At 41.9% G+C, this 17735-nt stretch overlaps 2 protein-coding genes across 13 annotated transcripts in view; one reads left to right on the top strand and one right to left on the bottom strand.

Moving 5' to 3' along the window:
• The window catches only part of Dh31-R (Diuretic hormone 31 Receptor), a 94001-nt gene that overhangs the window by 54181 nt on the left and 22085 nt on the right, over positions 1-17735 (bottom strand). For all 12 annotated transcript variants that reach the window (XR_003113512.1, XM_025302424.1, XM_025302423.1 and 9 more), the window contains 2 exons: positions 16456-16573; positions 2991-3101 (listed from right to left, as the gene is read on the bottom strand). Coding sequence is in view for 11 of the 12 variants with exons in the window: in XM_025302424.1 (XP_025158209.1) it covers positions 2991-3101; positions 16456-16573 (229 nt within the window). In the remaining variant the exon portion in view is untranslated. The remainder of the gene's footprint in view (positions 1-2990; positions 3102-16455; positions 16574-17735) is intronic.
• Positions 6057-16444, top strand: LOC105184687 (UDP-glucuronosyltransferase 2B19). The gene is made up of 6 exons (XM_011143615.3): positions 6057-6222; positions 6592-7103; positions 11663-12082; positions 12927-13158; positions 13788-14016; positions 15460-16444. The coding sequence occupies exons 2-6, from the start codon at positions 6699-6701 to the stop codon at positions 15752-15754; spliced, it is 1581 nt and encodes a 526-aa protein (XP_011141917.2). The 5' UTR covers positions 6057-6222; positions 6592-6698; the 3' UTR covers positions 15755-16444.

Raw genomic sequence — 17735 nt, 5'->3', positions numbered from 1 at the left:
TGCCGAAAGCGATATCGCTCGTGGAGAATCTCTCGGACAAACGGGTCAGCATTGTAAAGCACGGTATCCGAATGATGTACCTAGTGGCATCCTCGCAGCAACTTGAGGATTTCATCCCGTCCATATGGCAGAAAATGAAACAGCACTCGATACGAACTGTTTTGCTGACGACCGTTCAGAACTTGTTCCTCAAGGATCCAAGTGACCATAGTTGGTCCTTGTACAAAAAGGTGATGGCGATGGTGCTCATCGAGAGGAACTTGTCGTTGTTCCCAGAACTACATCCGATCGACGTACCTGACATGTACACCATGGAGTACATCGAGTTGATGCTCAACCTGATAGACAGCATGCTAGCGAAGGAGGTGAGGATCGGAGGAAATGTGTGCGAATGCGTCAGCAGTATATTAAAAATGTTGGCCCGGCGCACCAAAACAGACGTGCCGATTAGGTACGTCGAGAAGTTACTGCCCGAATACCTGTTTCACCAGACCGAAGATGTAGCGAATGCGGCGACAGAATTCGCCGTGAATTTATGTCTGTCACTTGCGCCTGTCGACCCGATGTACAAGACGCGCATGGAGATTTTCTCCGACGTCTTCAAGGAGAAGGTAAAGAGAGACTGGGGAAAGTGCGATCAGAAGAAAAGTGCCTTTTATCCGATCAACTACGCCGTCAGCGAGTTTATCAAGAATTTCACAATCACTGCTTCCCGCGAGAAATGCTACGCCTCGCGGATCTCCGAAATGATGGAGCTCTTCTTGTCCGTCCTAACGCCTCAAAAGGAGCCCCAGTCTTACATGCTTCTGGTGTATGCGCAAGACTGGTCGATGAGCACGTCACTCGAACAATATGGCCTGAAACTCAGCGCGAGAATGCCCAACTTGATTGAGACGTTTTCGCTCATGTTCATGCCCAACATGATCGATACTTTCAAGTATCATCTGCTCAACATGGTGGATGCGAGAAACTGCGATAAATTCAACAATTTGAAGATCGAGTCTACGCTTGACGTTGTGAATGGTCTCATCCAGACCGGCAACGTGGAGTCCTGTTTCATGGCTGTGAGTTTGTTGGTAGAATACATGCCATGTCGCAACGTGAGATACTGCGGACTTGTTGACAAACTCTTGAACATGAATCACCTTGGTATCACGAGTCTTTTAAACAAGCATAAAAACCAAGTTTCCTACTACAATGCCAAGTTCGACATTGAGGACTCAGTAGGTACCGTGGGAACCGAAAGTAAGTAACTCGCGGGAGAGTAAAGGTTGAGTTGTTGTGTTTCACTCGTTACATCTTCTATAGTAACCTTCGATGACGGCGCACGCTTCGCGACGACGAACGATACACCGTGAGATCGTACGTTGCACACAATTAAACAACGATTTCGCTGCGAATGTGGTTTCACATGTCGTGCACACGCGGATTTATTCCCACGCGGGTTTCCCCCAGCCGAAAAAAAGGAAGAAGAGCAAATCGACCGCCACAGGCGTCAAGTTCTCTCATTCTCCCCAGCGAGGCGACTGCTCTCTTTTTATCTCGATGTGCAGATACACAGCTGAGGTCTTTAACACGCTATTAGTGGTCTTCCGGGGGAAATAAGCGCGCGGCAATAAAAGTTGGTTAACGATCCGAGACAGATAAAAGACAGCCACTTCTCTCGCGTTGTACTTAAGTTTCCAAATCGCTAACACGTTCATACAGAATACCGATGTGTGCGATAAACACAACAGTACAATGTTAATAAAACTGTTTTTAAGCAGCTCGGACGAGGATATGATGTTGGTATAGCGTACATCCGTTTTTCCGCCTCTCTTTCTCTCGGTCTTTCTCCTCCATTATCAGCGTGTGTTTGAATACAGCACGGCACACACGGATGCATCCTTTGCGGCACATAAGCCTCTTTTTTATCCAATAATAGTCCACAAAATAGCACAAAAACCTCTCGTGATACGCGCGACATGTATCGAGTGGCCACTTTATTCGGAGGGATAAAGAGAGGGACAAAAGAAAAAAACGTGGGATTCTCTTTTACTTTCAAAGTATCCGCGATTTGCTCGACATGTGCGTTTGGCAATCGCCTATTTATAGCTACTCTTAGGCACACGGGTCTGCCGTAATATACTGGTCTTTAACGATAGCTTCTGCGTGCAGGCGACTCGGTTCCTAATAGAGTGGCTCAGTCGACCTCGATCGAGATCTCGGGAGGAAGAGTGGTAAGAAAAAATATCCTGTTCGTCGACCTTGAAATGTTTCTTGAAACTGCGATCTGGAGCGCGAATTTCTGGTCGCGTTCCTGTGTTAGCAATGTCGTGAATGCTGTCATGTGTCAACGCGTGAGCCAGAGTGCTAAACATATCTGTTGATGTATCGACGTGCGTACCAGCGAGATTCGCCGGTGAATTATTACAGATCGTGCGGATACGAATATTTGCCGTCAGATCAAGTGAAGATGAGCGATGCATCGTCGAACGATTGGATTGATAGTAATATAAGTGATATTCCAACGGTAAAATCACTACGAAATTGACAATTATTAATCATTACGAGATCGCAATGGGAACGGACAAGTATTCCGGCTCGATAGCGTTTGGCGAGAGAAAGAGTATAGAAACGTGAGACAGCGAAGACTTAAGACGCTGAGACGTGGAGTTGGAAGTTTGTGGGAGAATATAAAAAATAAAATTGTCGACGTGTTTGATAGAAGGTAATTTGCATCTCAAAGAAGCGAAAGTAAGAGATAAATTGCCAAAGACGCCTAGGTGCATGATCGATTAAATGTAGATAAAAAAATCAATAGGAGTATTACTATGTATTATGCGCCTGTATGTTATATTGTCCTTTTCAAACTATAATTAATTCTCAGCTCATACATTAACGATTCCTGCGAGCATTCGATCGAGTGAAAGATTAAAGTCAGTGGAAAATATAACAACTATCAATCTGGGAGACGTGTTCATAAATAAAGGCAATTAGCATGTACTTACGTGATGCGTCAAAACCGGTGATGAAGTTCGGACATCGCGTGTACACAGTCGACCCCGCTGGAGTGTTCGGCCAACAGGACCACCCATCGAATGTAAGGGGACAATATGGCTCTGAAACAGAAATTCGAATAGATGATTACAGAGAGATCACACAGCCAATGATCCTGTCAAAGCGTTACATTTGACAGCGTGCTGGGATTAAACGACGAATACATAATGAGTCGGTCGTGATATCGTCGGGGGGCATATCGCAAGCAGAAGAGGAAAAAAAAAGGAAAAAGAAATATAACGTCGTATCAGTCATCGTGGCGAATTGGATAAATCTTTCCGCGCGATTTACGGCACGGTCATAAAAGGCAACCCTCGCGATATATATCACCTACTTATTACTGATCACTGGGAGATTAGAGGAATCTCGCGGCGTATAAAGCACGCGCTCGCGTGCTTAACCTAAGCAAACTCGTAAAATTTTCGAGTTATTCGAAATATAATAATATATTTCGAATTTATCAGCGGTTATAACGGAATTCGAAGAGTCTACATTTTTTTCATCAAGTTCAATTTATCGTACGTATGCGACATCCACACAAATGTCGAATCGGTCTTATACTTGCTCAGAAGTTCAGGTTAAACAAAGTTTGTATGAGAGTTTGTGCAGAGTAATGTTCACCCAAAAAATAACAGTAATCCTAAGTTTCTCTGTCCTTGTTGTCCTTGAAATTCTTTTGAATATTTTTTCTGAATTGTTATTATAACCGCAAATTATGCAGACTATTTCAACGAAACTCGTAGCGGTAGGTATTCATGTCAAATAATATCAGGCAAAGGGATAAGGCGTGCTTCTCAAACGTTTGCGAGACAATCGAAGTTAAAGAATATCGGGAACCTTACAAATAATAATTCGAGCAAAACATTTAATCGAAGAGCGCGTAAAAAAACGCAGCGGCAGCACGGCTGACTCGTAGCCGATTTGAGTCCCGATGAGTAACTTCCTTTCAAATTATTTTTTTTACATTTATGTTTTTACATTTGTGTCATGTATAGCAGTCATCTATCCGCAATTATTGTTGTTTAGAAACACAATTAGTAATGACATTGATTTATTTAGAAAAATGGTCCAAAAGAGCCTAGAAGTACTACATAATTTCGACCATGCCATATTGGTAGTTCTCGCGATTTCGACGTGCCATGTGCTATCTGATGATCAATTATTGCCAATTATTAGTTCGTCCTCATTAAGTGAATCAGTATATAATTCTATTCAACGTTACTTCTATTGTACGTGGTGGTGAAAGAAGAAGTTTTTTCAAGGTTTTATACGCTACATTAATGCGAAATCATGTTTGAGAGATTTCACCGCTCGGTTACGTGCCCTGCAAAGTTCGCACTTGTTCGCAAGATGTGAACTTCTGAAGAAATGCTGATAACGCGAATTGTATTAGAGGGAGAGACGTCCGTGCGGTCTTGCCAACTGAAACTTTATCGAAAATAAATTACTTTTCTCTCCTTTCCTTTCTGACGATTGGTTTACGAGAACGAGACACGTATACGATATCGCACTGAAATAATGATGAGAAATACACTCCTGAACGAAGAAATTTGCGCTTGAGTTTCTTCGTACGAGACAAGCGTATTTTGCAAAATCGATATAAAAGTTAACGGAGATAGTAATGGTAATTTTTTTTCGTCGAGATAAACGTGCGCGTTCCCGACGATAAAAATTTCGCTCGTTGTATAAACATTTACGTACACGAAGCGTAATAGTGAGTTTCTTCGAGCACATTGTGCATTTACGTATGTAAAATAGATGTTGGCTCGACCAGCGTCTTACGTCAGAATCTATTTCAAGCTATGTGTACATTTTGGAAACCCTTAAATCTTCACGCTTGATGGAGCGGATTTTAGGTGCGATCAAAGGGACTGACTTATGCATCGGGTCCGCGAAGACCGTTCCGGTCGGACGTTTGGGAGTTGTGATGGATGACGTTTAAGAAAAGAATCGATTTGTGTATAAATCTGAAATCGAAATAACTAGAATCAATTTAGGCCTAAAATAATTGGTTTTCTAAAAATCAACTTAAAAGAAAGAATCATGCGCACATTTTATTGTTTGCGTCATCTTTGTGTGTAACAATGTCATGTGTGTGTGTGTATCGTCGTACACGAAAGAACTGTGTACAGTAAGACGATGGACTTTTCACGCGACATAAAGATCTTAGCAAAAAAGAGGAAAAAGAGAGAAAAAGAACTTATATAATATAAATATAAATTCTAGTGTAATGCAACGCGGAATAACGATTACATTATTTTACAATGATGGATCAAAGAAAATTGACGATTGACTGAAAGAGAAAAATATACGTGATGGTATTATTATTGCTAAATTATAAAACTACATCACAACATATTATACTATATAATATTGTGCTATAGTATTATTTAAATAAGACGAGGAATAAGAATTTCTTTGGGAAGGTGAAATGTAATAAGATAAATAAACATAATTAATTATCAATTTTAGAGACTGTATATTTTAATTAGTCTCGTCCGAGAGGGTCGCGATGTTTCAGTGAATCAGCGATCAGCGTGTTCGACTGTGATTATTGTTGCAAATTACTTCGGAAGAACGGTATTATAGCCGAAAATTCACATCTCATCGGAAATGACCCAAAAATGCAAGCTATAGAAATAAAGAAATATAACAGACGGAGTTTATCTCGCGTGAGAAAGGGAAGAACGCAACCGACCTTTCGGTTTTTTACGTCAAACTGAACAAGAACCGATATCAGATTCTCCCACCCGACACTCGTCTATTTTATTATTGCATATCTGCTTTTCAACGGTAGGAGCCAGAGTAGTACTAAATTGGCGGTGATATACTAGCGCGCACACACAAGAGCATTTAGTGCACAGAGATATAATTTATGTCGGTCGAGAGATATAATTTATGTATTTTCCATCGACAGGTAATACTTTCGTATTCAATATGTTATCGTACAGTGAGCAATATTGTAGATTGTGCCGATAGATGTCGTATTAAGAGGTACGGTAATGCCTTGCACCAAGTTCAATCGCAACGAAGTTGCGCTCGAACGACGCGAAGTATTATATGCCGTGAATGTCGCGGTACAAAATTTCGCAGTCGGTTGTTCAGTTGAGATCGGAGTGTTCATCACAGTACGCCAACTAGATTCCACGCGCAAGTTGCACATAGTCCTCCAGGAATAAACAGGTCGTATCTTTATTTTTTTACATTTTAGAACAACGTGAAGTTCTATGGAAGATACAAAAACGCGTTAGTCTCCTATTTGAGAAACTCTCCAAATTTCTTGGGATGAGGTGTCACTCGAAGCGAAGGGACTTTTCACTCATGTAGAGTGGAAAGTTCCTCGAATCTTCCGCTCTGAATCGCCGAGTGAATATTTTCCTTCGAAATTACGTTTGTGAATCTGATCTATTTGTTAGAAACGTTCATCTGTATGCAGTCAGAAGTCACTCTGAGTTTGAGTGAAATATTCGTTCATATGATTCAAAAACGTAAAAAATAACGTAATTATTGCATTTTATCTCTCTATCTAATCATATGATGATGTTTTCGCAGATGTAGCCGTAGCATATGGCGGAACTGAATAATCACAGTTGCTGCAGAATAGTTATCGGATCTGAAATTTATTGACTTATAACAGCGATTGTCTCCTTTAAGTCAATATGAAGTTGTTATCAATTGTTCTCGTGATTTTGGCGAGCTGCGACCAAATCGCCAATGCATACCGGATTCTCGGCATATTCCCGTTTCATTCACCGAGTCATTGGGTCATGATACAGACTCTGATGAAAAGTTTGGTGCAACGTGGTCATCAAGTAGACGTTGTCTCGCATTTCCCGCAGAAGAAGCCGATACCAAATTACACGGACATTAGTCTGGCCGGTTCTGTCCCCGAAGTTCGGAACAACTTATCCGCCTCTAATATTTTCTCGTTCAACAGTTTTACCATAAAATATATGACCAAAATATTCGGGAGCGATACTTGTGAGTTACTAGGCCATCCAGCATTGCAAAATCTGATCAAGAATCCGCCGCAGGATCCTCCCTACGACCTCGTTATTATAGAGGTATGCTCAACACTCTTATTCGTACACAAGAAGTTACGTACATTTAGTAATTCCGTTAATTACGTATATTCAATTTTAATAAAGCTTTCACGTGTATTGAGTCAAAACACACTAGCTTTTCTAATCGTACGCATTATATCCAGAAGCACGAGCATTATTGCATAAGATATATGATATCGTATCGTAACATATATCCAAACGCGACGAAAACACGGTAAAAGCGCGATAAAATTAGAAGCGAGTTTTAGTTCAATGAATGTAAGTGGCTTTATTGAACCTTAATACGCACATGAGTATCGCTCAATTAAATCTCAATCAAATCCCCACCTGAGCGAATCTTGTTTGAGATCGGAAATACAAAGTATGCATGAAACTGCATTAATCGTTCATGCACGGCTCATTTGATAATGAATGATGAGATCTTCAACTTTTTGCCTCATTGAAACATAAGTATCGTGCTTGTATATTTGCTGTACTCGATATACCAAGGAAAATAGAATTGCAAATTCAGTCGCTTTAAATTTTTCTTATTATGACTCGTTCTAACTATAAAGATTATTGAAAATGGAAAACTACAACTCGTTCAAAACTCGTTCGAGAACCAATAACACGAAGTAGTGACTAACATGATAACAAGTTTCATGTAAAAATGATGACAATGAAAGATAACGATGCACATGTTGAAAAATAACGTAACGTCGTGTAATATAATATTATGCCGCCGCGCGAGCGACGAAGAGAGAGAGAGAGAGAGAGAGAGAGAGAGAGAGAGAGAGAGAGAGAGAGAGAAATAATCTCATGAACAAATATGAGAGTACAGGACAGAACAGGTGCAAAAACTGTTAAGTCACTGTACTTTATCGATAATCAATGATATAATAATTTCATACGCAATAACTATATACTTCATCTATGTGAAGTGCATTATATTGATGCTTCTGCTCGTAATTAAAATATCAAACAATCCGAAGGAAAAATGCCCGATAAGCTGCGACACCGAACGTGCTAGTTCGATACTCGGACACGTAATTGATAAAACTATATAAATCACGGACGGATTGAAAGCGAATACCCGGCCTTGTTAAGCCAACGTTTTTATCGTTCTTTAACGAGACGTTAATGAGCTGACTCGTGTCGCCCGACATGTAGCGCGATGAAGTTATTAATTAATCATTATAATTATTCGCTACGCCACCGCGAACACGAACAACGATGCTGTCAGCCTTTATTCAAGTCGAAGTTCAGCAAACTCGAATCACTCCTCAATCGAGAGAATAAAAAAATATCACCTCGTTTCGCAATAAAAATAATCGCAGCGTCATTGCGAACTATTAATTTAAACGACCTCTTCGAACGTCACTCGTATCGAAGTACCAATAATCCACGTGTTAGTGTATTGTGTCAAAATTAGGACTGGAACAGGCGGGCCTTCGACGATAATCGATGACGACCTTCGTTAGTCCGCTAATTAACATGTTTGAATTCTCTCGTTGTTATCAGGATCGCGAATAATCAGTAACACTATCGATATAGTATTCTTAAACACCTAAAATTTGATGCAAGCACGAATCGCATTGAAACATAACTCACGAGGCGAATGCTCACGTGTACGCACGAATGTTGCATAATGCATTGTGAGTTTAACAATACTGCAACGGCTGACAAATAATATATCGCGAAAGTTGTTGTATAATTTATGAAGCTCCGATACAAACAGTAGCAAGTTGTAAGTTATAATTATTCAGTTCACATTAGCATTAGCATTCCCACGTGATTATCTTGATGGAGTAGATCCCGTTGATTGCGATTCTAGCGATTAAACTGCGACAGAATGACAACGTACGATGAATTTTGCTTCAGCCGTGCGCGGCAACGTATGAGATGAATCGACGACTTTCTGCCTCAATTTATCCTCGGTCCAAATTGCAACTCCATTAGCTCTTCTTAATTAATCAAATCTGTGTTCCTTGATTCCCCTTTGAGAACTACGAAAAATATTGCCTTAACTAGAAGCAGATCTCTCTAATGGCCGGCTGTCAAAAGGAATTAATAAATGCACAAATCAAATGTGATTTTCCGATAATATGCGCATATTCCGGCAATATGCGAGATTTGTATTTCAATACGGAGTTGCGCAATACGGAATTCTTAGATAGATTGAATCCGAATCAAGCAAGATTTCATTGGAACTCGAATAGTTCGAAAACACATTTACCGTATCTCTAGTGATTCATGTTTGAGTTAAGCATTAAAGTAATTAATGAAGATCAACGTGACACTTCAACGTATTAATTTTTACATCACTAAGATCAATTGTAAATGACGAATAATGTCCATCGCGAAACGACTTCTAGACACTAACATTTTCTTTACCCTTTTCACTTTTGTTTTACTGTATTTTTTGTTTTTTTGTTTTTATTTATGCTTATTTATTTATCTTTCTTATTCACTCTTTTCTTCAAATATTATTTCATCCTCTTACATGCGACTTTATATTTTACGCTATAAAAATGTGATTTCTGGATAAAAAAAAACTGTGAAAAAAAGATTAATCGAACCAACTCAAATTGAATTGTTTGAGCCAACTCAATTTCGAGATTTTATGTGCTACATAAAAAATATAAAAAAAATTATGTCACAAACACATGAACAGTTCAGCTAACTCAGATTCGCTAACTCTTTTTACTATTGACCAAATTTAAAAATTTGGTCCTTCCTTTCGTCAGGTTGTTAATCTGATTCGCTTTTTATTTAGTTTCACTCGATTGCAGAGTTCGTACAACAAATTTTGCATGATCGTGACATGTGATTCTTCCCGCTCGATTTTTCGCGTTCAATGTAATACAGGAAATTATAGCGCTCCTGCAGCTTCCCGTAAGAAATCCGTATTGCGCTCTGAAACGACACAACTAAGCTTTCGGCCGAAATGTGTCGTAACGATGAAATTAAATAACTGTGTTATTATTACGTTAACACGATATAAACCGATTTCGAAGTTATGCCTGAGAACAATACAATTCTCACGACAGATCCATTCGCGCGTATTCGCCCACGCTGTCTTGCGCAATAAAAATAGTGAAATGGTCGTGTATATGGGCTTTCAGGGCAAATGAAGAAACAAGGCAAGGCGGAAAGTACAACTATATATAACGAGTAGATATAATAGACTGTGAAATTGCGACGTTCACAGTGCAACAAAGTGCGAGAGCGTTCGGATCTGTCGATAGAAAGAAATTATGTGATATATTTATTGCGCGGTGCAATTCGAATTCGAATTTTTCTCCGGCGTATCTGCGCGACATATCGTCTCAATCGATACCGTCGCACATCTCATTAAGTCACGTGTGAAAGTATTATTAATTATATTTGGAAAATCGCCTGGAAAACGGCCGATAAATAGCCAATGAAGCCAAATGAATGATATATGCGTCTCGATTTACATTTATTTACCATATCTTTGATAATTGAATTATTAGTTAAATAATGTGACGGTCACCGGTGACTGATACATTAAATCCCGCATGAAATGCATTACCCGTATAAATTACATTTGAAAAATGGTTTGTGTGGCCGATGGAGAGCTAATGGAATCAAGTGAATAATACACGCGACTCGACTTGTATTTATCTATCAAACTTTTGACGATTAAATTATTATTTCGAACACCGTAGTGCGACGGCACTACGATATCACTGTGCACAGAAAGAACGATTTAGTTGAATCTAACAAATGCTTATTTGGAATAGTCGAAATAAATTTTTTGATTGATCGAACAAAATTTTGTTCGACGCAACAAAAACATTTCGTTGGAACTAAGCTGCAACAAAATATTTTTATTGCGTCAAACAAAACTTCGTTCGATCAATCAAAAAATTTATTTGGACTATTCTAAATAAGCATTTGTTAAATTCAACTAAATCGTTCTCTCTGTGTGCACATTCATTAAGTTGCGCATAAAATACAACAAATTGCATTTGAAGAAACCGGCAGTACGGCCGACGGAGAGCTAGCGAGACATGAAAAAGAACATACACGCGCCTCGAATTGCATTGATTTACTGATGACGAATCAATCATCAGTTGAATCTTCAATAAGCGGTACAATAAGCGGAATTCAAGCGTGTCATGTGGTCCTCTCTCGTCATATTAATAGATCTTCATCGGTATTAATAATCGACGTAAGTGCGTCCACCGTGTCATTTCAAGCACTTTTTCGTCGTACATTCCACACGGTGCGTCGCATTTATCTCTGTCGCCGTTACCGTGATACAAGTGTCACCATAATAGCAGACCAGTCCCCCTTGCGCAACAAGCCGGCTAACAAGTGCGGCTCAACAGGAGCGTATCGCTAAGTGACTGTTAATCCATCCATCCACACGCGCAAAACCCGCGCGTCTTTGCCCCGAAATAAGTGCGGCTTGACCTATATTTTCAGCGATCGCATGCGATCAAGAGTCACGACTCCTCGCTGCCGTCATCATCGCCGTCATAGTCATGTCTGACGACGGCGATGACTTGGCGAATAATGAACTAATAGAACGATCGACATTGCACATACAGGTGTTTACGGCGCCATGTTACTTGGCCTTCGGTCGTCTGCTCAAGGTCCCGATGGTAGCCGTCATAGCCACCTCGCTCTACGACTGGCTCCACGAAATGATCGGCAATCCATACAATCCCGCCTTCATCCCGAGCCTATTTTCGACGTTCGATCAAGACATGAACTTCAAGGAGCGGCTCACCAACTTTCTCATCACGAATATATTATCTATACAAATCAACTACCAGGCGATCTTCCAGGTGGAATATGTGAGAAAGTACTTTGGTATCGAAGACACGTTCATCAGGGAGCTGTACAGCGATATATCTTTGTTTCTGGTGAACTCGCATCCCGCGTTGCAGGGAATCAGGCCGTACATGCCGGCCGTAATCGAGGTGGGCGGTTTGCACATCAAGGATGATGGTGGGCCATTGTCGCTGGTACGTTTGAACAAATTGGCTTTCTCAATTATCCGTAACGCGCGTATCCCGGAGTCTTCCTCGGCTGCAATGAAGTGTGACCGGAGAGCTGAGACGATTTATCGTTAGTATCGTTGCGAACGCAGTTCCATTTGTTTCTGCTCTTCGTTCGGCTGGAACGACGAAATGTCGGGACGTGCGATAGATGAAAAACGATCGCCGCTCCGTCGAGCGAAATATAAAATTCGTCGTTTAAATCGATATGATGTGTGGAGACGATCGAAACGGAGAGCTATGTGTGTGTGAGTGTTTCACGGCTAAAGATAAAAATTACAGATTAAAAATAAAAATTGTAAAAGATAGAAAACGTGCATTTTGATATTCAATAGAATATTTCTCTTTAGTCCGCGCACAGATAACAAATGGATTATTCAGAATCGTTTACAACACTACATAGGAATTTGATTAAAAATTACGAAAAACGTCGCATATCGTACTGGTACGTCAATAATCCATGTATAAATGGAGAATTTGTAGAATTAAAAATTATCATTTTACGATAATCTTCTTACGAAAAAATATCGTACATTTTTCGCGATTTATTCAAGGATTTTCTTTCGTCGGAAAGTCGTCGGAGGACACACTGGATTTTTATTCTCATTATAAAAGTTCCAAGCGACACCTGAGAGGTTCTGTTTTTCTTCGCGAAGAAAAAATTGACAAAGCGTCTATTAATTAAATTCCCTTTCCAAAGACTTTCTTGCTCTTTGAACGACGCACTTGAAGATCTCCACGACAGCCCGTTGTAGCCGGAGCTTAGGATTAATTGTCGCGATTTATTCATTCTAAAGAGACCTGTCTGCAGGAAGTGCAGAAATGGCTGGACGAAAGCAAGGACGGCTGCGTATACTTTACGTTCGGCTCCATGGTCAGGATCGAAACTTTCTCTAAGGAATTGATGGAAATATTCTACATGTCGTTCAAGAAGATTGCGCCGGTCCGCGTGTTGATGAAAGTTGCAAGGAAGGAAGATCTGCTGCCGGGATTGCCAGATAACGTGATGACGCAGTCGTGGTTCCCGCAAATCACCGTTCTCAGTACGTAATTACCGGGTCCGTTGCGCGGCCGAAGCGTCAAGGTGATAGATTCCCGCCCGTTTCTTATTCATCGTCATTAGAACGGTCATTTGTATGCCGTATGAATTGGCGCGTTTTCAGCGCGACGACATTTGCATATAAATCGAGCGACTTTACAAAAAATGTCACTCTTCGGCCGAGTTCTCGCGCGATGAAAATTCCAGGAAAATTTTAAGCTCTGTACTTATGGCGCGTCGACGAGTTTTCAAAAAAACATGACTGCGAATTAAGCGAAATCAACGTTGCATTTAGTCATTCACGAGGAAACTAGCGGACGCTGTATTTGCAGTCAGAGAGAAAACTTGAAACGCTTTCGCTGTGCTCGTGAGAGAAAAAGAAAAGGAGAATCGAGAGAAACGTCTTGAAAATTAATGCTTGGCGCGACGACGTCACGCGTCACCGAAGTTTATTCGCGAAGCAGCTGAATGTGAGTGAAGCCGGGGGAGAAAAAAACGAGAGGATCCCTTCGGTTTTAGATTGTTCTCCATTGTTTTTGCCGTCCCCCGCCCGATATATCCGCTGGACGTCCGACCGCATGACATTTTTGTCACGCTGTAAAAGCAATCCACCTCAGTTCTCAATTCTCGCAGAACACAAAAACATACGGGCTTTCATCACGCACGGCGGGCTCATGGGAACGCAGGAGGCGATCTCTTACGGAGTCCCCATGATCGGCATCCCCCTATTTGCCGATCAGCATGTCAATGTCCAGTCTTGCGTGAAGAAAAAGGTGGCTATCTCGCTAAACTCTGTACACGATGTCACCGAGGAGAAATTAACATCGGCACTGAATGCTATCCTGAAGGATCCCACTTATCGGTGAGTACCAGCGCCGAAGACGACGGCTGCCAGAAAACGTAGGCGTTATACACCCAGCTACTAATTGTGGCGTGTTCAGTGGAGATTAATGAAATCATAACATTCGTCGTGTCGTAAACATAAACATACAAAAGTGCACGCATGTTTGGGGTCTCGGTGAGCAGAGGGGTCTCGGGCAGGCACAAACATGTGGCGATTATCATAAAATGCGGTGACGTCGTAAGAGTTAATTGTATCTTCTCGTTACGTTCTCTATCTCCTTCTCCTCTTCCTTCCTTTCCCTTCTTATCCGCTGTCACTTTATTTTCGCTCGATCTAATAATACGTTCGTTCCTGGGTGTATTTTCCAATTTCGTTTCGTCTTCTCCCCCGTCATATTTCTACTCGTTTGACCTCACCGGCCGTGGGCGCTCATTCCCGCCGTCGGCGCGGCGAATGGAATAACTTTGTTTAGCGGGAGGAACGCGACTCCACTCTTGATGTAAGTTAATGCAGTAAAGTTGCACAACCGGCGGCCACATGTTAAAAGGACTTCAAAAGCCTGGAGGCTCGCTGCTTTAAATCTTATTAGCCCGCCAGTCGATCGATCCGCAACCGGTTGCGCCGCGTTACATATCACCGGACAAACAGAGCGTGCTCGCGCGCTATTGTAATCGAATCTTGCTTAACTCTCGGGTGCGTATCGCGCATCAGCTCCAGTCCCAATCGGTATGCACCTTAAATTCCGATCGACCGCTTGTCCTCGTCTGTACGTGAAAAGGCCGTGCGAGGCGCGCCGTGTGTGTTCCGCGCGCATAAGAGCGCGCGAATAAAGGGCGAGATGCTTTATCAGTGCAGAACGAGAATAGACGGCGGGCAAATGGAAAATCTAGCGGAAGATTCGACGTGCTTTCAACTCGAGCAGACACCGAGATCCCGCTCGGACAGACGACGGTCTCATGTTGACGAAAACACGTCGCGTCGGTCGTGAGCTCTTCTAGCCTTTCGACGGCGTTTTGCGTTTCGCGAGGCGAAACTGCTTTTTCCGAAACGATCCATCACCGTCACCGTTACTCATTTGGAGAAGTGGCTAATTACCGTTATCGTTACTCGCGATAAATAATACAGGTCCTTACGATATTTTCGCCACTTTTTCACCACTTCGGTCTCGCGAAGACCCTGCACGCCTCGCCCGTTCGTTTCATGCGGCTGGATTCAGCATGCGCGGGTAAAGGGGTTGCATTCGTTACCCTTTCGTTGACCGAAAAATGTAATTACGTCGCTGTTGTCGTTGCTTAACGAGAAAAGAAAATGGAGAAGAACTTGCCGTCGACACTTGACTGTCGAAAACATCGCTGAGAAAAAATAACATGTATAACGCTAATACGTTACTCCCCAATCCCGCGGCCGAATCAATCTCTGGCGAACTCATTTCTCTCTCTCTCTCTCTCTTGCTTGTTTTAGTGAGAACGTACAGAAACTCTCGAGATTGTTTCTCGATCGTCCCATGAGCGCTCTGGATACGGCTATATATTGGGTGGAATACGCTGTGAAATACGGTAACTTCCTTCAATCACCGGCCATGCGTCTCTCTTGGTGGCAACGTTACTTACTGGACGTTTACGCCTTCTTACTGCTCGTGGTTAGCGCGGTGCTTTTAACCGCGCTGTTTATTCTGTGGAAGATCAAGAGGCTCTTGCCCGAACCGCATGTGTACGCAAAGGACAGCGCGGCGGTTGAGTCGAAGAAGAACGAGTAGGCAGAACAGGGGCAGAACTCTTTTAGGAATTTTACACAATGACTTGCCGTTTGTGCGCTTCTCGCGAGAGAGAAACAATAGTCGGCAACGGATCGTTAGGGAGGAGAAAAATATTTTTCATTCTCTCTCTCTCTCTCTCTCTTTTAATAAAGTGTATTTTTAAGTAATTGTACGTATTATATAACAAACGTAATTTTTGCTGCGATCGTATTAATTTTCACGCGGAATAAAATTGCATTACTGTGTATACTTGAATAAGCGCGCGTATGTGCGTGTACGTGTGTCATGTCAATACACGCGCGTTGTAACGCTCTGATATTTTCATTTCAAGATATACATTGATATACAAGATATACATTGTGTTACTTGAAAATGCGCACGGACTGCAAAATCCGACTCGATCGATCGGAAGTGGCAGAAGTGCGCGTTGACAGATACCTGTAATCTGTTAGCGGAATTATGCAAATATCCGATTAGTTGCGACGCTCAATTGTAAGTGGCCGTTGTTGAGTGGCCAAATAAAGAAAGCGGGTCTGATAAAATCAATACGAAGGCAGTGCTCGTAGCGTCGGATATAAAGGCGCCATTCGTGCATTTTTGTCCGCGATTTTTGCCTCTTCCGTAGGAATCCGTTTTCTTATTCGTACACGTGAAATATACACATTTACATACGCATAAATATGTGCGTGTGTGTACTTTACCTGGCGGCAGCGTCGTGTTCATGTCTTTCAGCTTCCAGCATTCTTCCCTACGCTCCATGAGAATTCGATGGAGTTCTTGGTCTAACAGCGTGCTACCCACCGTTGTGTTTCCCGGCATCTGTTGAGCAAACGACGCGTGGAATATTAATGGGTTACAGTGGTAAAAGTGGAGGTAAGCAATTAATGTCTAGTACGCGCCGCGGCATAACTCGATGCTGTGTTACGTGCAACTACATGCATCCTTCACGATTCGCGACTAAAATGGGAACTCGAGTAGTCGAGTCGAGTTAATACTTCATGTTAACAGATAGTTGCGCATCTCCAGACTTCTTGCAGACTCTACAGGAGATATCGTCCGAAAATCGTCCGACGCGAGTCTGTATTTCAAAACGAAGGCATCTCTCTGGATTATATGTGTGATTATACAGATAAATTATAATTCGGTACAATTATGATGTTATTTTTATGACGGAAGCGAGAGGAAAATTAAGAGACAGTCCGTCGTCATGTGCAGGCTGAGCAAAACTGGCAGACCTGAAGCTAGAAATGCACGTTTTTCCCACTTTTTCTAGATGTAACATGGCGTTCGTACATCAGACGCTAAATGAAAAACAGACACTTTGACGGATGCGAAATCGGGTGCGAAATAAACCGACCTCGTCGGGTATGAAACACATTTTCGCTGAAATTGTAGATTTCAGCGTTGAATCAATTCGCGTTATATTCCCCCGACGCGCTCTACATATTTTCTACAGCTGCACGTTCGAACGTCATCACACCGCACGCACACGAGATATTCATTAAAACACTTGGCAATTTGCCGATTATTTCGTGAAAGTTATCGTCGCGCTGCAGTTTTGTCACATAAACCGCCGCTTCGAAACTTCTCGCCGGACGTACGCAAATCGACGGCGCGCCGTGATGAAATTTCAACGCATTATTGAGGAAATCGCTTCATTGGACTACGACACGACGCGTAATAACTTTATTGCATACAAATGAACGTTATTGCTGCCGGCGACGTGAAATAATGAAGTGAAGCGTTTTACGACAAAGCTCTTTTGCTACCACGCGCAGACACGCTAAGCGGGAAGACGAGAGGATTCGATTCTCGGATCGAGATATATTCACGAAAGTTCGTCGCACGCGAATAATCGTCACGCGTTCAATGCGCGACGTTAATAACTCCCGACGACGAAATTTATGTCGAACATGGCCTGGATATGACGCGAAAACATTAATTACAATGGAAAGCACACTCTTCTTTTTCTGTAATGATT

The sequence above is a fragment of the Harpegnathos saltator genome, unplaced genomic scaffold (genome assembly GCF_003227715.2).
Source record: "Harpegnathos saltator strain DR-91 unplaced genomic scaffold, Hsal_v8.6 scaffold491, whole genome shotgun sequence".
NCBI classification, from domain to species: domain Eukaryota; kingdom Metazoa; phylum Arthropoda; class Insecta; order Hymenoptera; family Formicidae; genus Harpegnathos; species Harpegnathos saltator.
The sequence above is the reverse complement of the archived record's forward strand: the minus strand, read 5'-3'. Positions and strand labels throughout refer to the sequence as shown.